The sequence below is a fragment of the Symphalangus syndactylus genome, chromosome 13 (assembly GCF_028878055.3).
Source record: "Symphalangus syndactylus isolate Jambi chromosome 13, NHGRI_mSymSyn1-v2.1_pri, whole genome shotgun sequence".
Lineage (NCBI taxonomy): Eukaryota > Metazoa > Chordata > Mammalia > Primates > Hylobatidae > Symphalangus > Symphalangus syndactylus.
In genome coordinates, this window is record NC_072435.2 from 117,888,929 (window position 1) to 117,914,231 (window position 25,303).

Consider the following 25,303-nt stretch of genomic DNA (forward strand, 5'->3'; position numbering starts at 1 on the left):
CATTTTCTATGCTCTATCTTTTTTGTTTTTTTGTTTGGTTTTTTTTTGAGACAGAGTCTCTGTCGCCCAGGCTGGAGTACAGTGGCATAATCTCGGCTCACTGCAACCTCCCCTTCCCGGGTTCAAGCAATTCTCCTGCCTCAGCCTCCCGAGTAGTTGGGATTACAGGTGTGCGCCACCATACTCGGCTAATTTTTGTTTGTTTGTTTGTTTGTTTGTTTTTTGAGACGGAGTCTCACTCTGTCACCTAGCTGGAGTGCAGTGGTGTGATCTTAGCTCACTGCAACCTCCGCCTCCCAGGTTCAAACCATTCTCCTGCCTCAGCCTCCCAAGTTAGCTGGGATTACAGGCGCCCATGACTACACCCAGCTAATTTTTTGTATTTTTAGTAGAGATGGGGTTTCACCATGTTGGCCAGGCTGGTCTCGAACTCCTGATCTCAGGCGATCTGCCCACCTTGGCCTCCCAAAGTGCTGGGATTACAGGTATGAGCCCCCGCACCCAGTCTGTATTCTCTATCTTTTTTTTGAGACGGAGTTTCACTGTTGTTGCCCAGGCTGGAGTGAGATGACGTGATCTTGACTCACTGCAACCTCTGCCTCCCGGGTTCAAGTGATTCTCCTGCCTCATCCTCCTGAGTAGCTGAGATTACAGGCATGTGCCACCACACCTGGCTAATTTTGTATTTTCAGTAGAGATGGGGTTTCACCATGTTGGCCAGGCTGGTCTCGAACTCCTGACCTCAGGTGATCCACCTGCGTTGGCCTCCCAAGGTGCTGGGATTACAGGTGTGAGCCATTGCACCCAGCCTCTCTATCTTTTTTTAAAGTTAGTCACAACCTACAGTGTGAAAACACGTGGTCCTGGCCATCTCTTTCCTGGGACTATAACATATCTCCTTCAGGAAGTCACACAAATGGTTTTAGGTGCCTTGGTGGCTTTGTCTTTCTGTTCCCTGGGGTTGGGAACAAGCTGTCTCACTGGCAGAGAGGCGGCCTCTGCAGGGTGGGCCACACCCTGTGGCCCAGGGCTGCACCTGAACATCCTCCTTATCCTGGCAGCTGCCTTTTCAGGCCAACCACAAGCGGTGATCATGACGTCAGGGCCTCTGAAGAGAGAAGGGATGTTGGCCTCCACCGTCTCCCAGTCCAACGTGGTCATTGCGCCTGCTGCCATCGCCAGGGTGAGGAGGGCCCTGGGCAGTCCTGCAGTGTCCTTCTCACCCCGGAGCACCCTGATCTTGGGCGGCCCTCACCTGAGACGACTGGTGTGCCGCCCTGCTGTATATCAGCGGTTGGGGGTGACCTCTCTCGCATGTCACTGCAGGCTCCTGGGGTCCCGGAGTTCCACAGCAGCATCCTGGTAACAGATCTCGGCCATGGCACGAGCAGCCCGCCTGCCCCCGCCTCCCGGCTCTTCCCAAGCACAGCGCAAGACCCCCTGGGGAAGGGCGAGCAGGTCCCGCTGCATGGGGGCAGCCCCCAGGTCACTGTCACAGGGCCCAGTGAGTGTTCACTCAGCAGGATGGTTGGGACATCACAACGGAAGTAACTGGGCCTGCCACAGATCATGGGGGGTGCTTGCTGGGTCCCCAGGACGGAGCCTGGGCTTAGGATACACAGTGAGGTCTTGTAGGCCTGCTGATAACACAGTCTGGGAACACGCTCTGTGGGTGGCAGGATGAACTGTGGTGGCACTGGCAGGGCAAAAAGTAGTGGGCATGTGGCAGTGTAGGTGACCCGTGTGCTCGGGGAGTCCCTGCTGACTGCCCACGAAGGCCTGGTACTGAGCTGCTGTTCTCCCCCAGAGAAGGGATTGAGGAGCCCTGGGGTTCCTGTTTCTGGGAACATCAGCCTGGGGTTGCTATGGCCACAGAAGCCGTCCAGCCTTATCTGGGCACCAACGTGGCCTTCCCCAGCAAGTCTCAGCACTACAGGTCTGTGGTCCATGTCCACTCTTGGGCCATCCAGGGGTGAGATAGTCAGAGCCGGACTGATTTTGCCCAGGGACATCTGAGGAGCCAACAGGCCAGATCAGGGATGAATGGTTTGCCCGAGGCTGTGCTGCTGCTAGAGGGTGTAGGCAGATGGGGCCCCTTCCCTCAAATGCCTGCCGTGCCAGGAAGGGAAATGGAAATGGCCTCTTTTCTTAAATAAAAGCATGGTGTAGGCCGGGTGCCGTGGCTCATGCCTGTACGCCCAGCACTTTGGGAGGCTAAGGCAGGTGGATCACTTGAGGTCAGGAGTTCGAGACCAGCCCAGCCAACATGGTGAAACCTTGTCCCTATCAAAAAATGCAAAAAAAAAAAAAAAAAAAAAAGCCGGGCTTAGTGGCATGCACCTGTAGTCCCAGCTACTCAGGAGACAGAGATGGGAGAATCACTTGAACCCAGGAGGTGGAGGTTGAAGTGAGCTGAGATCGAGTCACTGCACTGCAGCCTGGGTGACAGAGCGAGACTCCATCTCAAACAAACAAACAAAAGCATGGTGTAGTTGCTCCTGGAACTCTGTGAGCAAACAGTTGTCTCCCTCTTCCCTCAGGAAGACACGAATGAGGGAGGGTCTCTGACTTAGCGGACTCAGCCAGCAGGGGCCTTTTCCAAGGACAGGCTTTGGAGAGTAAGGACTCTTCAGCCTGGAAAGACAGAAACAAAAGAGTTGGGAGTCAGGCCCCTCAAATAATCGAGGGAGAGGTTAGGGCCAACCATCGCCTTGGTCTCCGGAGTCTCAGAACACAGAACTTAGAGCCTGCTGCACAGCCTCATGGGGAGTTTGGGGAAAATAATCCAGCAGAGAGGAAAGGAGGCGGAGGCATTTGCTACAGTAAAGCGGAATGGGCGGAGAAGGCCGAGTCCACCTGGGACTGAGCGCGGTCACTCACTCCTCTAATCCCAGCACTTTGGGAGGCTGAGGCAGGTGGATCGCTTGAGCCCAGGAGATTGAGACCAGCCTAGACAATATAGTGCGACCTTGGCTCTATAAAAAATGTTTTTTAATTAAAAAATATAATAATAATAAAGAGCCCACCTGCGAAATATCTCCTAAAGCGACACCAGTGACTGGAACACGTCACACAGGGTTGCTCCATCGTGTTCTGTGTGGGTTAAGGGTGTTTTTGTTGTTGTTATTAAATTTAAAATATTCAGGGAGTGAATAAGAAAAATCTAAGGAAGCATATGTGTGCAGTTTAAAGAACCAAGTGCAATACGTGGCTAGCAGCGAGCACCTCATAACCCTGCAGAGACCCCGGGCTGCCTCCTGGTGGCGTTGAGGGGCCAGGGCTCCGCCCCTCAGAGGAGTCTGTTCTTACCAGGTCGGGACTGCCCAAACTCAGGGCAGGCCTCTCCGTGTGCATCGGAGCAGAGCCCCAGTCCTCAGTCTCCCCAGAACAACTGCTCAGGGAAATCTGACCCCAAAAATGTGGCTGCACTAAAGGTACCGCATGTCTCCTCTTGGTTCCCTTGGGAGGAGGGGAGAGGAGTGCAGGACATCAAGGATCTGTGTCTGTCTGGAATGGAGACCTCAGACCCAGCCAGAGCTGCCCAGGCAGGGGTGGATCAGAAATGGGCTTCTGCTTGCCCCATCCCACGAACCAGCCCTGTGGGGATGGTGGGCCCACTGGAGGCTTTTGGGTGGGCCCCAAGCCTGGGAGCCAACGCTGAGTCCACGTAGTGTGCAAGTACCGCTCAGGCTGCCCGCATCAGTTGCAGGAGGGGTGTGGCCACCACCAGAGCTGTGCTGGGGGGAGGAGGCAGGGCTGGGTGGGGAAGGCGGAGCTGGCAGCACCTGGGATGCACCGGTTCAGCCCCGCAGTTCCCAGCCCTGGCTGTGCACTATTCTGCAGAGCGGGTTTTTTATGGTTCCCAGTCTTGTCCCCCTGGCTCCTCATTGGAGCCTTCAGCTTCTCGTCGTGCCCTCCTCCCACGTAGCTCTCTAGCCCTGGCCCTTGGGCACCCAGGATCAGCATAGGGGGTGAGGAGGGGTGGACGTGCCTGCAATGTGCCTGTCTCAGTGACCAGCGGGTTCTCCAGCAGAACCGGCAGATGAAGCACATCTCAGCTGAGCAGAAAAGGCGCTTCAACATCAAGATGTGCTTTGACATGCTCAACAGCCTCATCTCCAACAATTCCAAGCTGGTGAGTTGCTAAGAGTGTGGGCCGTGGCAGGGCAGGGGAGCTGGCAGGACGTGCTCCGTGTGTGGTCATTGCTGGTGGCAGGGCTGCTGGCTGTGGGTGCCGCCTCCAGCCACCTGCCCCTTCTGCAGACCAGTCACGCCATCACACTGCAGAAGACCGTGGAGTACATCACCAAGCTGCAGCAGGAGAGGGGCCAGATGCAGGAGGAGGCCCGGCGGCTGCGGGAGGAGATCGAGGAGCTCAATGCCACCATCATGTGAGCTTCTGGGCCTTGGGGCTCCAACCAGGCACCCCGTCCGGACGCAGGGCCTGCTTCAGAGGTGGTGGGACCCTGTGGCCTCATCACTGGTCGATGCCTCTTTGCTGCAGTAGTTCTGCTCTTTGTCACCCTCCTTCCACAGACCTCTCTTCTCTGTGCCTGGCTGTGGCCCGGCACTGGGCCAGCCCTGCCCATCTTTTGTCCCAGAGTCCTTATTGGCCACTGGCTGCTCCACAGCTCCCACGGCTCCTGTCATTTCAGCTCCTGCCAGCAGCTGCTCCCTGCCACGGGAGTCCCTGTTACCCGGCGCCAGTTTGATCACATGAAAGACATGTTTGACGAATACGTGAAAAGCCGGACCTTGCAGAATTGGAAGTTCTGGATTGTATCTTTGGGTTTTCTTTTTGCTCTTCCCAGCCCTCAGCCAATGCACTGAAGCCACAGACCGTGGCACTGTAGTTACTTTAGAAAGACTCTTTAAATGCGTGTCACCAAGCTCCTCACGACAGGCAGTGCTAGTGTCTATCTCGGGAGAGAGTGGTCCGGCCTGGCCTGCTGTGTGGGCTGGAGCTGCTGATGGGGCTTCAGGGTGCTTTGCAGGAAGGGCTAGGGAGGTAGAACGGTGGGCTTTGCTCTCTAGGTCCTTAAGAAATCAGGACAATGCTAGAGTCACTTGCAGAAGGTGCAGGGGAAGGAGGCGTGGCTCCAGACAGCCTGGCAGCCAGCTCGGTCCTCGAAGCCAGAAGGAGGGTGAGTGCCACCCCTGCTGTTGACAGGCGGAAACCAGGACTCCCTCACTGAGTGGTGGAGCCCAATTTGAAGCCTATTGGAGCATGTCCACCTCTGGGGGCTCTCGTGCCAAGGCCGTCTTGCACTCGGCCTTCCAGGTGGCAGCACGGCTCTCACAGGGAGTGGTTCCTGCCTGGTCACTCCCCACCCTGCCACCGCTCTGCCTCTGAGTAAACGGTCGGCACATGTGTTGGGTTGACCATGGCATTGGGGCAAGGGTCTGACAGTCAGAGGTGACAGTCATGTGGGAGGAGAGAATCCTGGCTGCAGCTATCGGGCAGGGCAGGGCACAGCACCTGTGTGTGCTGGAAGGGGCAGGGTTTTTTTGTTTGTTTCTTTTTTCCCCCTGAGACAGGGTCTCATTCTGTAACCTAGGCTGGAGTACAGTGATGCAATCACAGTTCACTGCAGCCTCCACCCTCCCAGACTCAAGTGATCCTTCTGCCTCAGCCTCCTGAGTAGCTGGAACTACAGGCTCATGCCACCACGCCCGGCTAATTTTTGTATTGTTAATGGAGATGGGGTTTCACCATTTTGGCCAGGCTGGCCTCAAACTCCTGACCTCAGGTGATCCCCCTGCCTTGGCCTCCCAAAGTGCTGGGATTACAGGCATGAGCCACCGTGCCCGGCCATAAGAGGCAGTTTTTAATTGAAGAGATGACAGGCACCAGCTCCGATTCCCCTGTGTTGCTGTTTTACTGCCTGCCCCGGTCCTGATCCCTGTCATTAATAGAGCTGGGTGGTGTCTGGAATGAATCGGAGCTTCTTTGATGAAATGGCACACTCCCCATCATCAGGCCAAGGTGGGGGAACTGTGAGTGCCGTCCTGATCAAAGTCCGAGAGGAAATATGCCTCAGGCCTTCACTAAGATGGTCTAGAAGACTGGCGTGCACTTTTGCATTTAACACAGAAGGCAAACGCCACTTTCAGGCAGATGGCTCCTGCGTTTATTTATTTATATTTTTGAGAACAGAGTCTTGCTCTGTCACCCAGGCTGGAGTGCAGTGGTGTAATCTCGGCTCACTGCAGCCTCCGCCTCCCAGGTTCAAGCGATTCTCCAGCCTCAGCCTCCTGAGTAGCTGGGACTACAAGCACGTGCCACCATGCCCAGCTAATTTTTGCATTTTTAGTAGAGATGGATTTCACCATGTTGGCCAGGCTGACATCAAACTCCTGACCTCAAGTGATTCACCCACCTCAGCCTCCCAAAGTGCTGGGATTACAGACGTGAGCCACCACGCCCGGCTGGCTTCTGCCTTTCCACCTGCTCTGTGCCTTTGATGTTCCTGCCACTATATGTAAGAACCATTTTGATCACGTGTTTGTGCTAGGACCCATTCCAGACTAGAGACCTTCTATGTCCCTGCCCCCTGCCTGCTCGGTGCTCGAGCAGCCCTGTTGTCCAGGTACAGTTAGAGCAGAGTGTTTTCATGAAGTGGAAGACATACCTTGCCTAGAGATCTCTCCCCCTTTTCCCCAGTGATCCATTCTCTGTGGGCAGGTACTTACCAGCCCCAGGGGAAAGGAGTAGGCCAGCCCAGCCACCTTCGGGTCTGCAGTTCCCAGCCCCTCTCCATGCCTGCCTTTTCTTTAACCACATACTGCAGTTCAGCATCATCATCAAGCCGCTGTTTGAGTCGTTCAAGGGCATGGTGTCCACCAGCAGCCTGGAGGAGCTGCATCGGACGGCGCTGTCCTGGCTGGACCAGCACTGCTCCCTGCCCATCCTCAGGCCGAGTGAGTGGGGCAGTGCCAGGGTGGGGGGCTTCATGCTAGTCCTGGAGGGAGGACGGCCCCAGGCTGAGGACAGTATTTGCCAGACTCCACTGGAGGCAGCCAGGTGGGGCCGGGGCAGGGGCACAGTGCTGTTCAGGAGGTCCTCAGTCAGGAGTGCCCAGTGGGGGCAGGAGGCTCCTGCCCTTGTGTGTCTCCCAGCTTGTTCAAACCCAGCTTGCATGGATCGAGTGCCCACTATTTGCCAGGCCCTGTATCAGGTGCCTTCAGATGTATTTTCTTGTTTAATTCTTATAATAACAAGCAAAGGGCCGGGCGCGGTGGCTCACGCTTGTAATCCCAGCACTTTGGGAGGCCGAGGCAGGCGGATCACGAGGTCAGGAGATCGACACCACGGTGAAACCCCGTCTCTACTAAAAATACAAAAAATTAGCCGGGCGTGGTGGCAGGCGCCTGTGGTCCCAGCTACTCGGAAAGGCTGAGGCAGGAGAATGGCGTGAACCTGGGAGGCGGAGCTTGCAGTGAGCCGAGATTGTGCCACTGCACTCCAGCCTGAGCGACAGAGCGAGACTCCGTCTCAAAAAAAAAAAAAAAAAAATAACAAGCAAAGATGATCCCATATGTTAAGGTTATAGAAGCTTAATATCAGAACAGCTGGCAGCCCCGTGGCACCAGGAACAGCATAGGATGCTCCACCTACGGCAGCTCCTGCTGGATTTGGGGAAGCTTCTGGAGGCAGAGGGGTGAGTGCCCAGGTCTCGGTGTAGGCCCCCGGCACTCCTCCCTGCAGTCCAGCACGGCTGCTGCTCACCCCATGCCTGAGCATTCCCACATGGGTTGTAGGTACGAAGCCGAGTGTGCGGTGTGTGGTGAGTCTGTGTCACTGCCTGTGTCTGACCCTTTCTGTCTTGCAGTGGTATTGAACACGCTGCGGCAGCTGAGCACCTCCACCTCCATCCTCACAGACCCCGCACAGCTGCCAGAGCAGGCGTCCAAGGCTGTCACCAGGATCGGCAAGAGATTGGGAGAGTCCTAGCTGCTTAGCTGGCATGTGGCCGCATGAGATGCCAGGAGACCCTTCCCTGCCCATGGAGAGTAGGCTGCGCCCCCCAGCCCTTCCTGACGCTCAGCCTCAGGGCCTCTCTCCAACTCTGCCGGCCCACCGTGGCGTCGGGAGGCCATGCTCAGGTCTGAAGCAGGTTCCGGGCCTGCTGACAGCAATAGCCTGCCTTCGGGAACTGCTGTGAACTCTCTCACTCAGTGACCTCAGTCACCAACCTCCTCTGCCCTCGGGGCAGCCCACACAAAAGGGAAGTGCTGGCCATGCTGGTCCTGCCCTACTGGTGGCCTGCCGGGCCCGGCACCAGTGAGCGGAATTGATGGGATGAGGGTGACAGGGCCTGCTCCTGTCCTGAGGCCCAGCCTTGTCCCTCCTGCCATGTCCTGTCCACATGCATGCCTCTGCCTGATGCCCTGCTCCACTCTCTGGTCTGCCTGTGTGGCAGTTGGAAGGTGTCTTTCTTTCTCCCCTCAACTCTGACCGTGCCCGGCCCTTGTGGATGGACTTGGGCTTCTATTCAGGCTTATGCATGGCAGGCTGCCAGGGAGAAGTGCCTTCTTCAGAGGCCCTCCAGGACACATGTGTGCAGAAACAGTGGATGTGGGACACACAGGACCATAATGGAAGCGTGTGATGCACGATGGCGGCTCTGGCTGAGAGGCCCTGCTGGGCATGTTTCATCTGTCCCCTTTTAGCTCCACCTGACGTTGCAGGATCCACGGGACTCAGCCCAGGGCCTTCTTGGATGTCACCTCACTGCCGTGGCCCTTCTGCCGTTCTTCTCCACTTGGCTCCAGCTGCAACTGTTGACAGATCAAGCATGTCCAGTGGGAGCTTAGAACCCTGAAGTTCTAGTGTCTGAAAGATCAGACTCCATGTCCTGCTGTCAGCCTTGTCATCTTGTCTGATGTCTTTCAGCTGGGAGCCCCAAACCAGGACAGTTCTCGGACCAAAGATGCCCCCACACTCAAAAGTCTGTCCCGTCTTGTGTTTGAAGAAGGAAACAATGTTGGCGGGCAGCACTCTATGGTGGTCAGCCTTCAGAGCTGTTTCTAGGCATCTCAGATCAGACAGCAAAGAATCTACCCAGATCTGGGCTGGGTGGAGGCATGGCTGGGCTGGGGGCCATTCTGAGCCTGCAGCAAGAGGTTGGCCCAGCCTCAGTCCTTGGCCTTCTCTGGCTGCCTCTGCAGGGAGCTGCAGGGGCAAGCACTCTCTCCAGCACTCAGGAAGCCCGGCTGAGGGTACCTCCTCGTGGAAAGAACACGCTTTAAAGCTCTGCTGAGGAGTTCGGAGCCCAGGCTTTCAGGCGACCTCTGCCCTCCCTGCCTCTCCTCGCCCTCCCTCTCTGCCTGCAGGGCCTGGGATGGGCTTTGAGGGAGCCTGGGAGCCATCTGAAGAGGGGCACCCCTGGGCTGTCCCCAAATTTTAGATCCAGTTAGAGGTTCTCCCTGGCTCCTGCAGGCCTGCGGGGATCTCTCCCCACTTCAGGCCTCCGGCCAGCTGCCTGCCCCCTTGTCTATGCTTCAACCCTGCACAAAAGGAGCTTGGTGACACCACTCAGCCACCCAGAGCGCGTGTTGACAGGCTTTCCAGATCACCTTCCTGTGGGGTGAACGTAAGATGAGACTGGGCTGGTCCTTGGAATTTCCCCTAGGAAATGGTAATAGACTCCATTCTTGACCCAGGGATAAGCATGAAGGCATTGTCCCAAAGGCAGAGGCCACCGTGGTAGGAATTCCACCAAGGCCAGAAGGGAAAAAGGAAGAACCCACCGTGTCCGGCTGTGCGGGCCCTGGGGAGGGTCACAAGTGCAGCCCCTCTCTACTTCTGTGCCTTTGTAAAACGTGTAGATAACCGCAGTGGTTGGCTGAGCCAAGAACTCTCCTAAATCAGTGGCTTTCTCCCCACCCCTTGCTGGGGAGTCATTTTTTTAAAACTCCATGGGATATAAAATTGGCCTCCTGCTGCTTCAGCCTACCTCTCTCTCTGCTGACTTAATGTCGTGATTCTGTTTCTTCAGATATTTAAGGCTGTTAGGTTGTGTGAGCCTTAAAGAGTGTGTGTGTGTGTGTGTGTCCCAGTGACTGTCCACTGTTCAGGAGATGCATGTCTTTGTATTGGAGATATTTCTGTAAGTCATTCTCTTGGTGCTCACGATTGCCATGGCCATAGGGCCACAGTGCCGTATCTGCTGCAGACATGATTGTTTCTTGTTCTAGAGGTTTTCTTGTTTTCGAATCTTGCCTGATGAATCCAGCCAGACCAAGAGGCCTAGATTTGACCTCTGTCCTGGGCTCCTGGGCCAGGTGCAGGGACATCTGAGGCCACTCTGCTGGCCACCTCCAGTGGGTGCTGACCACAGGATGGGCTTTGTTTACACTCATTTTCACCCTGATTCTTGCCCCCACTTTCATAAAAGAAACTTCAAAATGCTGACGCTTTGGAGAGTAAGAAGATCAATCTTGGCCGGGTGCGGTGGCTCCTGCCTGTGATCCCAGCACTTTGGGAGGCTGAGGCTGGAGGATCACTTGAGCTCAGGAGTTGGAGACCAACGCTGGCAACTTAACAAGACCCTGTCTCTACAAAAAAAAAAAAATTTAGCCGGGTGTGGCAGTGAGTGCCTGTGGTCCAGCTAGTTGGGCCTGAGGCTGGAGGATTGTTTGGGCCTAGAAGTTGCAGTGAACTATGATCATGCCACACTGTACTCCAGCCTGGACGACAGAGTGAAACCTTGCCTCTAAATAAAAGAAAATAGAGGCCGAGTGTGGTGGCTCATGCCTGTAATCCCAGCACTTTGGGAGGCCAAGGCGGGTGGATCACCTGAGGTCAGGAGTTCACGACCGGCCTGACCAACATGGTGAAACCCTGTCTCTACTAAAAATACAAAACATTAGCTGCATGTGGTGGTACATGCCTGTAATCCTAGCTACTCGGGAGGCTGAGTCAGGAGAATCAGTTGAATCTGGGAGGCGGAGGTTGCAGTGAGCCAAGATTGTACCACTGTACTCCAGCCTGGGTGACAGAGCGAAACCCTATCTCAAAAAAAAGAAAAGAAAAAAATAGAAAATCCAAAAAGAAAAACCAGAAGACCTGCTGGCTTATAAATCCCTGGGCGGGTTTCTGAGAAATCGCCCTGTGCTGTCAGTCCCTGCACTGCACTGCTGCCTTCTGTAGTGGGTGGGAGACCCCAGAGCAGGGTAGGCGCCACTGAGGGCCTTTCTTGGAGTCGGCCAGCAGGCCACGCAGCATCCGGACAGGCTGGCTAGCCGCTGCCTTAGGACATCTCTACTTTGGAGGATTTTACCACAGGAAGCAACAGCAGTGCTGGCCATTGGTGCTGATGACAGCATTGGTTGTGGTTGAGGGGATGGGGCTGGAAAGTGGCAGACCCCCCAGCGCTGCGCGTGGTCCCGGAGCCGTCAGCCAGGGGAGTGGGGTCAGCGGTCAGCCAGCCCTCCCGTTTCTTGCCCATGGGCCCTGACCACACTCCCTTTTCTAGAAGTCAATCCTAAGGTTTCTCTGCTCTGGCTAAGAGGTTGTAAATTTGGATTCTTAGAGGACATGGCACCCCCAGTCCCTGCCCAGATAAAGGAGCACAGTGGCATGCAGCACCTCTGTCTGTTGCTGGGGTGGGGGGGCTCACGCACCCACCTCATCTCCGTGCACAGCTGTGACTGGCCCCGCCGGCAGCTAGGGTGCAGGTAAGGGTCTCTCTCAGAGAGGGGAGCTGCAGCTGAGAACTGGCGAGGCCCCTTCCTCCAAGGCCCTAGCTGGCCCCTGGGCAAACCTGAGGTGGCAGGTTCAGGTTTTCAAGATGGCGAGATCTCGCTGTCTGCTGGACAGGATGTTATGCTCTCAGAACTCGTGGGAGTGGAGCTGGGCCTGTCCCGGGCCAATGGACCCCTGTGTGGGGGGGATTTGGGGTGCTGTGGGCCTGGTTCTGCACTGGCAGATGGACCTTGCTTTGGTCCAGCTCTTTCCTTACCCTGGCTCTGACATGGGAAGGCTTGGAGGGCCCCTCTCATCACCTCCATTCGCCCTCAGCTGTCCCTTTCCCTTGTCGCCTGGCCCCTGCCTCGCCCACCTGAGGCCTCCTAGCAGGCAGCCTGGGTGTGAATTGAACCTCTCTCTTTTCCCTCTGGTGGGAAAGTGGCCTTTCCCTCGACACCTGCTCCCCAGCCCCAGAGGAACCCACCTGTTTTGGAGCTCAGCTTGGCCCAGCGTTTCCTTGGGGAAGGGAAATGAGGGCTGGACAGCACTGATCCGGGCAGGCAGTGTGTGCAGCAGTGGCCAGCCAGGGTGCCAAAGATGCACGGGGATGTGGCATGTGGCTCCGCGCCCTTGACATCTCTGCTTTGGAGGATTTTACCTTGTCTGCACACCTGTCAGGGGAGAGGGGACAGCAAGGTGGGAGGTTGAAGAGCTTTGAGGCTCAGCAGCATGTTTGTGGCATTCAGTGGACACCGTGGCCTTGGGCGGCTGGACGGGTTTTTGTGCTGTGAGGGACACACATGGGGCAGGTGGTAAGCTTGGCAAGGGCTCCAGGAACGCTGACAAAGCGTTTTAGGACCCCCACCCCCATGCCTGTACCAGGGCTGGCCTCCAGAATGGGTGAGGACCGAGTAGCTGCAGGCTTTTCATTCTGAGGTCTTGGCCCCCCTGGCCACCGCATGGGACTCTGCTTGTCAGAGCTTGCAAAAATCAACCTTCGAGAAAGAAAAGGGAACTCTTCACGTTGAATGTTGATTTTGTGTGTATGTGTGTGTGTGTGTGTGTGTGTGTGCACGCGTGCTTGCACTTGCACAAGCTTGCGTGTGCGTGTTTACTTCATGGAATTTTGTTTTGTGAAATTCCCCTCCGATCGTGTCAGAATTTACCTCCATGCCCCAGTCACACTGTTGGTTCTGCGCGCTGAACCTGGGTGTAGCTCATTTGAAGGACTCTCTTCTGCGTTTCCTAACAGTTATTTGGTGGTCTCAAGAGTTGAGGTTGTGGAGGGTTGGGAGAAACTGAAGTTCTATACATTTCCATAGAGTTTACATCCTGCAGTTAAAAGGCAGGAAGGGCTCAGCCCGGGCCCCACAGCTCCAGGCCATCCCCCACGGGCCGCCCACAGTGCCCCCGTTTCTCTAGCTGAATTTTTTTCGAACAGCCCGGGAAGGGAAAACGGATTCGCTTGCTGATTTTGTTCACAGTGGAAGCACCATGTTCTGTACCTTTTTCAGGTTCAGTTTGTTGTGTAAATGGCGGTTTTTTCTGGTGTGAGCTTTGGTGATTGTGGCAGGGCTCCTTTGAGGAGACGGTTCCACCTCGTGGTCTGAAGAACAAACCGGAGAAGAGTCTGGTTTGGCCAGAGGCCCCCTCCAGCCCATGTCACCCTGAGTACACCCCTCTGATGCTCTGCTGTCAAGAAGCACGTTTCCACCAGCTGTATTCAACACTACAATGCATTTTTTAAACTATTTGCATCCAAGACAATAAAGAAACCTTATTTTTTTTGAAAAGCCTGTGATATGTGGCCTTAAATACTATCCTTTTGCGCAGTGGAAGAGATGGGAAAATGAAGAGATCTGAGCATAGCGATGCCCTTGGCCAGCTTACTCCTTCTAACCTTGGGAGGTGTGATCAGCCTGGGATGGAGGCATTGGGTGGGGAAGAGGCCCAGGGTGGGAGGGCGATTCTGGAGGTGTGTACAGAAAGTGGGTGCTCCTCTCCTAAAGACAGGCCTCCCTACAGAGGCTGATGAGAAAGGCCCAGTGTGGCAGGTTCTGCCTGTGGCCTCAGCAGGGGCTAGTGGCAGGCCACTGCTCCAGGCCACGCCCAGGTGGACAGAACTCACTGGTGCCCCTATAAACCTCCCATTTCCTCATCCGGGACTTGGGCAAACAGCACCAGGCCTGCACGCTTGACAGTTTCACATGAAATCACATGTGTCCGAGTGTTCAGTAGCCCGTGGAGCTCTGTGCTTAGAGAGTGCAGTCGTCAGCACAGCCAGCACTGGCCCAGCTCTGCAAGATCCTCAGTCACAGTGGGAGCTTCCAGGCACTGTGGTTCTCCTGCTCGTTATTGACCTAATACCAGAGATGGGAAAGACTAGAAAGCTGACCAGTAGAAATGTTCCTTTGTTCAAGTGCTGAGAAGGTTTGGCTCATCTTCGTTTAATGTAGAAGCTTTTCTCTGTCATTTTCCTGGGCCCTGCACCCACCCATCTGGCTCCTTGTGCCTGGACAGGGTGACCCAGCGAGAAGACCCAGCCCCGCACAGAGCCATGGGGTTGCTTCACCAGATGACTGCCCAGATCTGGATCTCAATGTAGAATGCAGTGGGTTGATACACAAGCTCTTGTCTGATCAAACCCCCATACCTCCCCTGAGGAGACACAAAGCAAGCCTGGGCCTTGAGGACCGGGGGTCCTGGAGGGAAAGGTGAGTGCCTCACAAACTCCTTTGGGCTGGAAGGAAGTCGGTTTCTACTGAGCTCAGCAACAGGTGTCTGTGTTAATGTTTTGAGTGCAGCTCCATACCTACCTGGGATCCTAAAAGATGGTAGGGGCATGGTTGGAGGAGAAAGCAGAGTTTGGATGGGTTGGGGAGGGAGTAGCAGCAACAGGAGCAGGACAGGAGCAGGATCCGGAAGGAGCGAGGCCGGTGCCCTGGAGTCCTGTTCCTCGATGTGCACTGGGCCATGCCCAGGCTTAACATTTCCGGCTGCTGCAGGGGCATGTGCAGCTCTGCACAGTTCTCAAGGTGGCGGCGTGGTTAATTCCATCACAGACAAACCAGAGGCATGTCCGAGGTAGCAAGGCTACATGGGTCAGAGAAGCCTAACAGGGCTTTTCCATCTTGTAAGTGGCCTCACCATCCACCACTTACCCAAGCCCAAATCCAGAGAATTATCCCTGATGTCCTTCCTCTCCCCTCCCAATACCAAGTCCTGCCAAGTTTCTCTTCTCAGTTTCTTCTAAATACACATCCGCTTTTCTCCATCCCTGCTGCCATCACCCCCATCCAAGTCACGTCATTGCCCAAGCAGCTCAAATAGTGGCCTCATCTGTCCTCCACATCATAGCACGAGCTTTAAAAAGCCCAAGTCTAGCCAGGTCACTCTTCTCTTCAGTCCTTCCAGTGCTTTCCAGATAAAGGCCCAGGCCCTCATGGAAGCCCCTCCCCTGCTTTCTTTGCTGTTTTTTCATTTTCTGAACACACCAGATTTGGTTTGGTTTTGCTCTTTACAGTTTTCCCAAGGCCTGTCTCCTCTGTCCAAGCCCTTCCCCATCTCTACTCTTTTCCTTCAGGTCTTTCCTTAAACATCAGATCCTCAGAAACCAGCCTTCACATTCCCTCCCCACCACACAGGTGCACGCACACAGGGAGTCGGGCCTCGGAGCAGCTCTCAGGACACCGATCGTGTTGAATTACTCAGTTTCTCTTCCCCACCAGATTCTGAGCCCACCAGGACGAGGGCCTGGTGCCGTACCTCGCACAGACCTGGCAGGAAGCAGATATGCAGACAGCCTGTGGATGAACCCTCCCGGAGCCCCCCCTGCTCCAGCTGCCTCTGCCCACAGCCCTGGGACTGGTGGGGCAGGGGAGGAAAGGGGATCAGAGGGGGCAGGTTGAGCGACAGTAGGTGTTGACTCTGAAGACTGCGTAGGTAATTTCAAAACTTCAACTTGAGTAATTGTAGCTATAAGACTAATCTCTAAATGGCGTGAAAAGCATTTCATCTTGATGTGGACTCGATTCTGTAGAACATGGTTTCCCTTATTTTCGGTAAAGATCTGAAATTAGACTTGTATAGGTTGGTGTGATTGAACTTATCCTGAAGTTTAATGCATGTACTTTCTACCTTTTTAGTTCAGAAAATCTTCAGTACACACAGAAGTGGAGAATAGTGTAATGAGCCCCTTCATCATAATAAATGCCCACCATCCACTTTAACAATTATCAACTCGGGGCCAATTTTGTTTTCTTCTAAGACCTCACGCCCACCTCCATTATTTTGAAGCACATTCCAGACACCATATGGATTTCATCTGTTAAGTATGCCTTTTTTTTTTTCTTTTCGAGACAGGGTCTCACTCTGTTGCCCAGGCTGGAGTGCAATGGTGCAGTCTCAGCTCACTGTAACCTCTGCCTTCCCGGGTTCAAGCAATTCTCGTACCCCCTCCTCCCGAGTAGCTGGGACTGCAGGTGCCTGCCACCAGGCCGGGCTAATTTTTATATTTTTAATAGAGACAGAATTTCACCATGTTGGCCAGGCTGGTCTTGAACTCCTGGCCTCAAGTGATCCACCCACCTCGGCCTTCCAAAGTGCTGGGATTACAGACATGAGCCACGGCACCTGGCCGTAAGTATGCTTTTTAATACCATTTCCAGCATTGCATATACACCTGCAAAGTTGGTCATTTAAAAGTTCCCAAAGGCTTTGTGAAAAGCAACAAAATCACAGTTAATGAGAAATCTGGGGAATGGGGCATTCTGATTGATCAGATTTTCTGTTTCACTGAAAATCATTAGCTAGAAAACCCTTGTTGTGTAGAGAGGGGAAAAGCTTTTTAAGATAAGAGTCTACTTTCCTGCCTTAATGGGCTTGGTACAGTGAGCAGTCTAATCTCTTCATCTAGTCTGACTGATTTTCACTCCTGGGGAAGTACTGAACAGAGCTGGTTGGTTCCATTACAGTTTTGCACTGGGGGTGGAGCCTGAGTGATCAGGGGTTAGCGGTCCTCCCCAACTTGCTCCTCACACCTGTCCCACAGCCCTGATTCCAACGTGTTGGTGTCTCCCAAGTTCCCAGCGCCACCCATCAGTGGACTATAATGATGCTGTGTCAACTCTCCTGTATGTACTGAGATCTGTGTTTCTCTAGTTTCTGTCCCTCCTTTCCCTAATACTTGCTGTGTATTTACCTGACTTTTCGTTTTTTATTCTCCTTTGACCAAGATGTGGGTACTGGCCAGGTGTGGCGGCTCATGCCTATAATCCCAGCATTTTGGGAGGCCGAGGTGGGCGGACCACTTGAGGTCAGGAGTTTGAGACCAGCCTGGCCAACATAGTGAAACCCCATCTCTACAAAAAATACAAAAAATTAGCTGGGCATGGTGGTGGACGCCTGTAGTCCCAGCTACTCAGGAAGCTGAGGCAGGAGAATCGCTTGAACCCGGAAAGTGGAGGTTGCAGTGACCCGAGATTGAGCCACTGCACTCCAGCCTGGGCAACAGAGAGAGACTCTGTCTCAAAAAACAAACAAACAAACAAAAAAAACACCCACAAATTAGCCAGGCACGGTGGTGTGCACATTTAATAATCCTGGCTACTTGGGAGGCTGGGGTGGGAGGATCTCTTGAACCCGGGAGGCAGAGGTTGCAATGAGCCAAGATCGTGCCACTACACTCCAGCCTGGGCAACAGGGCGAGACTCCGTTAAAAAAAAAAAAAAAAAAAAAAAGGCCAGGCACAGTGGCTTCGCCTGTAATCCCAGCACTTTGGGAGGCCGAGGCGGGTGGATCACCTGAGGTCAGGAGTTCAAGATGACCAGACTGGCCAACATGGAGAAACCCCATCTCTACTAAAAATACAAAATTAGCTGGGGTGGTGGTGCATGCCTGTAATCTCAGCTACTCAGGAGGCTGAGGCAGGAGAATCGCTTGAACCCAGGAGGTGGAGGTTGCAGTGAGCCAAGATCACACCATTGCACTCTAGCCTGGGCAAGAAGAGTGAAACTCCAACTCAAAAAAAAAAAAAAAATACAAAAAATTAGCTGGGCATGGTGGCAGGTGCCTGTAATCCCAGCTACTTAGGGTGCTGAGGCAGCGGAATCGCTTGAAACTGGAGGCAGAGCTTGCAGTGAGCTGAGATCGTGCCATTGCACTCCAGTCGGTGTCAGAGCGAGACTCTGCCTCAAAAAACAAACCAAATGTGTGTACTGAAGGTTGTATTTTAATGAGGCTCAGAGAATACAACAGTGACTTTATTGTAAATACAATAAAATCTTTGTTGATACCTGTGATGGGTTGTGGTAGGTGGCTTCTGAGCCAGGAACCAGCCGGATGAGCAGAGATGGACCAGCAAAGGGGTTGGGGCCAGGGCGAGGAGGCAGAAGGGACTTCCCACGCAGAGCCCTTTAGGGAAGGGCAAACTTCACAGAAACAGTGGCCAAATCTCACATCTGCACAGGTTTTGTCTTTTCCTGGACCATTCCCTTTGCTGCCCCACTGGGGCTTTCTCTTGTCAGTTATCTCTTCTGTCCCTTGCATTTTTCTCCTTTTTCATTGACTCATTCCTCCCTATTCACAAGTTTCTCTTTCTCAAGTCCCTCTACCTCTAACTAACCTTACTTTCCTTACTTTCCATCTCTGTGCCCAAAACTTGTTCATCCGCAAACGCTCTGCATCCCGATAAACGGCATTGGCGTCTCCCCAACTGCTCCAGCCAGAAACTCAGACTTCACCCTGGCCTCTTCCTTTCCCTCTCTTCCCACGTTCAGCCTATTAGCAAGTCTTGCCAATAACACCTCCAAAATACAAATGGCCCTGACTTAGGACTCTTTTTTTTTTTTTTTTTTTTTTGAGACGGAGTCTCACTCTGTAGCCCAGGCTGTAGTGCAGTGGCGTTATCTTAGCTCACTGCAACCTCCATCTCCGGGGTTCAAGCAATTCTCCTGCCTCAGCCTCCCTAGTAGCTGGGATTACAGGTGTACAGGTGCCTGCCTCCACGCCCGGCTAAATTTTGTATTTTTAGTAGAGACAGGGTTTCACCATATTGGCCAGGCTGGTCTTAAATTCCTGACCTCAAGTGATACGCCTGCCTTGGCCTCCCAAAGTGCTAGGGTTACAGAAGTCGGCCACCCCGCCTGGCCCATGTTTTGCCTCTTGCTGCTTTCAGTCAGTTCTCTATACAGCTGGAATGGTCTTTTTAAAAGATGCTGCTTCAGCTTCCAGGGGCTTCAGTTTACATTTAGAATGAAATCCAAAGTCCTCATCATGAAGTGCTAGTCCCATGAGATTTGGGTTCTGAGTGACTGCCTGGGTGACAGCTGTCCTGTGCCTGGAAGTCTTCTTCTATGAACTGTGGATAATAATCACACCTCAAATTTGCTGAGTTTGTAGTCAGCACCTATAAAGGCAGCAACTTTTCTTTTTTTTTTTGAGATGGAGTCTCACTCTGTCGCCAGGCTGGAATCTAGTGGCATGATCTCAGCTCACTGCAACCCCCACCTCCCAGGTTCAAGTGATTCTCCTGCCTCAGCCTCCCAAGTGGCTGGGATTACAGGTGTGCGCCACCACACCCAGCTAATTTTTGTATTCTTAGTGGAGACGGGGTTTCACCATGTTGGCCAGGATGGTCCTGATCTCTTGACCTTGATCCCAAAGTGCTGGGATTACAGGTGTGAGCCCCTACGCCTGGCCCAGCAGCAACATTTTTTTTTTTTCTTTTGAGATGGAGTCTTGCTCTGTCGCCCAGGCTGGAGTGCAGTGGCACGATCTCAGCTCACTGCAAGCTCCGCCTCCCTGGTTCAAGCGATTCTCTTGCCTCAGACTCCCAAGTAGCTGGGATTACAGGTGCGTGCCACCATGCCTGGCTAATTTTTTGTATTTTGTTGGTAGAGACCGGATTTCACTGTGCTGGCCAGGCTGGTCTCCAACTCCTGACCTTGTGATCTGCCCGCCTCGGCCTCCCAAAGTGCTGGTATTACAGGTGTGAGCCACCGTACCCGGCTGTAACTTTCCTTATTCTTCATCTCTGTTTCCCCATACCTGACAAAATATCTCAGTTTATATCAAGACCACCGCGAAGACTGTCCAGCTCAGTCAGTAACACCCTGGCAGCATTTCTGAGTTTTCTTTTTTCATGGCAGCCTGCCCGTCACTTCCCATTTGTCAGATTTTGGGTGGTGAATTCTTTCTCCAAAATGTTGCTAACTGTGGTCCCATCCCATGCTGTGCACACAGCTGGTATAAGTCAGAATTCAGTTGTCTCCTAACAGAACTCTCCCAGCGCTGATCAAAAAAGATCAGGAAACATCATCCTGCTTTCTAACACCCATCCCTTTTTCTTTTTTCTTTTTTTGTAGATATGGGGTCTTCCTATGTTCCTCAGGCTGTTCTCAAACTCCTGAGCTCAATCAGCCCACCCACCTCAGCCTCTAAAAGCACTGGGATTACAGGCGTGAACCACCACACCTGGCCTTTCCCCATTCCTTTTTATTTTATTTTATTTTTTTCTTTTCTTTTCTTTTTTTTTTTTTTTTTTGAGAAGGAGTCTCGGCCGGGCGCGGTGGCTCACGCTTGTAATCCCAGCACTTTGGGAGGCCGAGGCGGGCGGATCACGAGGTCAGGAGATCGAGACCACGGTGCAAACCCTGTCTCTACTAAAAATACAAAAAAATTAGCCGGGCGTGGTGGCAGGCGCCTGTAGTCCCAGCTACTCGGAGAGGCTGAGGCAGGAGAATGGCGTGAACCCAGGAGGCGGAGCTTGCAGTGAGCCGAGATCGCGCCACTGCACTCCAGCCTGGGCGACAGAGCGAGACTCCGTCTCAAAAAAAAAAAAAAAAAAAAGAAGGAGTCTCGCTCTGTTGCCCAGGCTAGAGTGCAGTGGCACGATCTCGGCTTACTGAAACCTCCGCCTCCCGGGTTCAAGCGATTTCTGGCTAATTTTTGTATTTTTTTAGTAGACAGGGTTTCACCATGTTGACCAGGCTGGTCCCAAGCTCCTGACCTCAAGTGATCTACCCTCCTTGGCCTCCCAAAGTGCTGGGATTATAGGCAGGAGCCACCGTGCCCGGCTTCTCTTTTATTTTGAAACGGAGTTTTGCTCTTGTTGCCCAGGCTGGAGTGTAGTGGCGCAATCTCGACTCACCGCAACCTCCACCTCTAGGGTTCCAGTGATTCTCCTGCCTCAGCCTTCTGGGTAGCTGGGATTACAGGCCCATTTAATTTTTTTTTTTTTTTTTTGTATTTTTAGTAGAGACAGGGTTTCACCATGTTGGCCAGGTTGGTCTCGAACTCCTGACCTCAGGTGATCCACCTGCCTCGGCCTCCCAAATTGCTAGGATTACAGGCATAAGCCACCATGTCCAGCTCCCATTCCTGTTTCAAAACTCTGCCTCCCTCCACTCCTGCCCTCAGCAGGAGCACTTCAATTTATAAGTCTTCTAGGATAAGTCCCCCCACCCCTGTCCATTGCTGGCATTCAATGCAACAGTAACTTCAATCCCATTGCTTCCCGATTACGATTACGATTACGCAGCCCAGGTCCCAGCAAGAGGAGCTCTCTGTGGCTACTCAACCGCACCCCACACTTCTTCCCTCTGTGCCGCTGTGCATTTCCCTCCCTGGAAGGCCCAGCGCTCTCTCTCCGCTGTGGCCTGGCCCAGCCCTCCCTGCTGTGCCCCCGGAACCACCGCCAGTGCTCCGTTTCTGCTGCTGATATCATGTGCGATGTAGCTGTCAGTACCACATTTTATCTCTCCTTTTTCAGGACAAGGACCACATCTCATTTTATCTGTCATCTATCATAGCACAGAGCTTCTATGTCCCAGGTACTTGGTAATCTCGCAATTTAAATCACATCTACCACTGCCTGCCAGTGTGAGCCCTAGGAGGTAGATGCTTTATAATACCCATGTTAGAGATAAGGAAATTGAGGCTTACGGGGTTATATCAGATATACCCCAGGCATGAGCCACTGCACCCGGCCTTATGTTATCCCATTTTCAACCTCAAACAACTCTCCATATAGAGATTGTTGTCCTCATTTTACACGTGAGAAAACAGGTTTACCTTTCAACATAAGAACATTTAACAAACCAGTAGATAGAGTAGAACTTCCCCAGCCTGATGAAGAGCATCAACAAAAAGTCCACAGCTAACATCATGTTTAATGTGAGAGACTGATGCTTGCGCCTAAGATCAGGAACAAGAAGTGGGTGTCTGCTCCTTCCCCTTCAATATTGTCTATATCAGTATTGTCCTGGAGGTTCTGGTTGGGGCAATTGGGCAAAACAGAGAAATACAAGACTTGGCCAGGCGCAGTGGCTCAAGCTTATAATCCTAGCACTTTGGGAGGCCGAGGTGGGCAGATCATTTGAGCCCAGGAGTTCCAGACCAGACTGGGCAATAGTGAGACCTCGTCTCTACAAAAAATAAAATTAGCTGGGTGTGGTGGTGCATGCCTGTAGTCCCAGCTACTTGGGAGGCTGAGGCAGGAGAATCTATTGAACCCAGAGGGGGAGATTGCAGTGAGTCAAGATTGCGCCACTGCATTCCAGCCTGGGCAACAAGAGCGAAACTCCATCTCAAAAACAAACAAACAAACAAAACACAAAAAAGAGGCCAGGCATAGTGGCTCACACCTGTAATCCCAACACCTTGGGAGACTAAGGCAGGTGGATCACCTGAGGTCAGGAGTTCGAGACCAGTCTGGCCAACATGGTGAAACCCCATCTCTATTAAAAAAAAAAAAAAAATTAACTGGGTGTGGTGATGGGCATCTGTAATCCCAGCTACTCAGAAGGCTGAGGCAGGAGAATCGCTTGAACCAGGGAGGCGGAGGTTGCAGTGAGCTGAGATCGTGCCATTACACTCCAGCCTGAGTGACAAGAGCTAAACTCCGTCTCAAAAAAAAAAAAGGAAGAAGAAAGAAAAAGAAATACAAGGCCTTCAGATTGGAAAGGAAGAAAAACCATTTGCAGATGATATGATGGTATGTGTAGAAAGCCCTAAAGGATGCACACAAGCCCTTTAGAGAGAGAGAGAGAGTGAATGGGATCAGCAAGGTTGCAGGACATGGGATCAGTATACAACAATCAGCTGTCTTTTTTTTTTTTTTTTTTTTGAGACGGAGTTTCACTCTTGTCACCCAGGCTGGAGTGCAATGGCGCACTCTTGGCTCACCGCAATCTCCGCCTCCCAGATTCAAGCAGTTCTTCTGCCTCAGCCTCCCGAGTAGCTGGGACTACAGGCATGTACCACCACGCCAAGCTAATTTTGTATTTTTAGTAGAGACAGGGTTTCTCCATGTTGAGGCTGGTCTTGAACTCCTGACCTCAGGTCATCCACCCGCCTCGGCCTCCCAAAGTGCTGGGACTACAGGTGTGAGCCACCGTGCAAGGCCAATCCGCTGTCTTTCTGTACACTGGCAAGAAATAGCCCAAAAATGAAATTAAGAAAACAATTTCATTTTCAATAGCATCAACGAAGACAAAATACTTAGGAATAAATTTAACCAAGGAGGTACACTCAGTATCATACTGAAAGTTATACAACAGTGTTGAAGAACATTATTCAACCATACAAAGGAATGAAATACTGATATGTACTACCAAGTGGAAGACCCTCAAAACAATTACGCTGAGTGAGAGGAGGCAGACACAGAAGGCCACATGTTGTGTGGTCCTATACAAATGAAATATCCAGGGCCAGGCGTGGTAGCTCACGCCTGTAATCCCAGCACTTTGGGAGGCTGAGGCAGGCGGATTGCTTGAGCCCAGGAGTTTGAGACCAGCCTGGGCAACTTGGCGAAACCCTGTCTCTACAAAAAAGTACAAAAATTAGCTACAAAAAAGTACAAAAATTGTGGTGGCACACGCCTGTAGTTCCAGCTACTTGGAAGGCTGTGATGGGAGGATCACTTGAGCCTGGGAGGTCAAGGCTAAGATTTAGTGAACCATGATTGCACCACTGCACTCCATCCTGGGTGACAGAGTGAGACCTGTCCCCCCCCAAAAAAAAAAAAAAAATTAAATTAAAACTAAAAAAAGGGAAATGGGCCAGGCACGATGGCTCATGCCTGTAATCTCAGCACTTTGGGAGAGTGGATCACCTGAGGTCAGGAGCTTGAGATCAGCCTGGCCAACATAGTGAAACCTCATCTCTACTAAAAATTCAAAAGTTAGCCAAGCGTGGTGGCAGGCACCTGTAATCCCAGCTACTCGAGAGGCTGAGACAGGAGAATCGCTTGAACCCAGGAGGCGGAGGTTGCAGTGAGCTGAGATCGAGCCATTGCACTCCAGCCTGGGCAACGGAGTGAGACTATCTCAAAAAAAAAAAAAAAAAAAAAGTAGGCTGAATGTGGTGGCTCACGCCTGTGATCCCAGCACTTCAAGAGGCCGAGGCGGGCGGATCACGAGGTCAGGAGATCAAGATCATCCTGGTTAACACAGTGGGACCCCATCTCTACTGAAAATACAAAAAATTAGCTGGGCGTGGTGGCGGGCACCTGTAGTCCCAGCTACTTAGGAGGCTGAGGCAGGAGAATGGCGTGAACCCATGAGGCGGAGCTTGTAGTAAGCTGAGATCACACCACTGCACTCCAGCCTGGAGTGTGTGATCCAGAGCTGGATTAAAAAAAAAAAAAAGTAAGAAGTAGTGTCGAAATGTCAGTTAAGGTATCGAGGTATTGAAACCCTCATACATGGCTAATGGGAATGTGAAATGGTGCAGCCACCATGGAAAACAGCCAGGCATTTCTTCCAAAAGTTAAAAGTAGAGCTACCATGTGGCCCAGCAATTCCACTCCTGGGTATATACCCAAAATAAATGAAAACAGGGGCCGGGCACAGTGGCTCACGCCTGTAATCCTAGCACTTTGGTAGGCCGAGACGGGCAGATCACCGGAGGTCGGGAGTTCAAGACCAGCATGACCAACATGGAGAAACCCCATCTCTGCTAAAAATACAAAATTAGCCAAGCGTGGTGGCGCGTGCCTGTAATCGCAGCTACTCAGAGGCTGAGGCAGGAAAATTGCTTGAACCTGGGAGGTGGAGGTTGCAGTGAGCTGAGAGCACACCACTGCACTCCAGCCTGGGCAACAAGAGCAAAACTCCATCTCAAAAAAAAAAAATACAAATAATAAATGAAAACAGGGATACTTGTAGGTAAATGTTCGAAGCAGCATTATTCACAATGGCCAAATGTGGAGACAACCCAAGTGTACTTGAAGTGATGAAAGAATAAACAAAATGTGATCTACCCACACAATGGAATGTTACTCAGCCGTCAGAAGGAACGATGTGCTGACACACGCTGCAACATGGATAAACACTGAAAAAGGGAAGAAGTCAGACATAAGAGGACAAATACTATATGATTCTCTTCGTGGGAAATTGTGGAGTAGGCAGGGCACGGTGGCTCACACTTGTAATCCCAGCACTTCGGGAGGCTAAGACGGGCAGATCACCTGAGGTCAGGCATTTGAGACCAGCCTGGCCAACGTGCTGAGACCCTGTCTCTACTAAAAATAGAAAAATTAGCCAGGCGTGGAGGTGGGCCCCTGTAATCCTAGCTACTCGGGAGGCTGAGGCAGAAGAGTCGCTTGAACCT

General features: G+C 52.6%; 1 protein-coding gene across 7 annotated transcripts in view; it reads left to right on the plus strand.

The window, feature by feature from the left end:
- The window catches only part of MLXIP (MLX interacting protein), a 69,180-nt gene extending 55,695 nt beyond the window's left edge, over positions 1 to 13,485 (plus strand). Inside the window, exons 10-18 of one of the 7 annotated variants that reach the window (XM_063614660.1) lie at positions 55 to 168; positions 1,062 to 1,183; positions 1,327 to 1,504; positions 3,313 to 3,434; positions 3,929 to 4,135; positions 4,264 to 4,391; positions 4,656 to 4,779; positions 6,792 to 6,921; positions 7,833 to 13,485. In XM_063614660.1, the coding sequence (XP_063470730.1) occupies positions 55 to 168; positions 1,062 to 1,183; positions 1,327 to 1,504; positions 3,313 to 3,434; positions 3,929 to 4,135; positions 4,264 to 4,391; positions 4,656 to 4,779; positions 6,792 to 6,921; positions 7,833 to 7,954 (1,247 nt within the window). In that variant the 3' untranslated portion in view covers positions 7,955 to 13,485. Of the gene's footprint in view, positions 1 to 54; positions 169 to 1,061; positions 1,184 to 1,326; positions 1,505 to 3,312; positions 3,435 to 3,928; positions 4,136 to 4,263; positions 4,392 to 4,655; positions 4,780 to 6,791; positions 6,922 to 7,832 lie in introns of those variants that run through there. The other 6 variants (XM_055236962.2, XM_055236964.2, XM_055236966.2 and 3 more) reach the window with 6 other exon arrangements.
- The last annotated feature ends 11,818 nt before the right edge of the window (positions 13,486 to 25,303 follow it).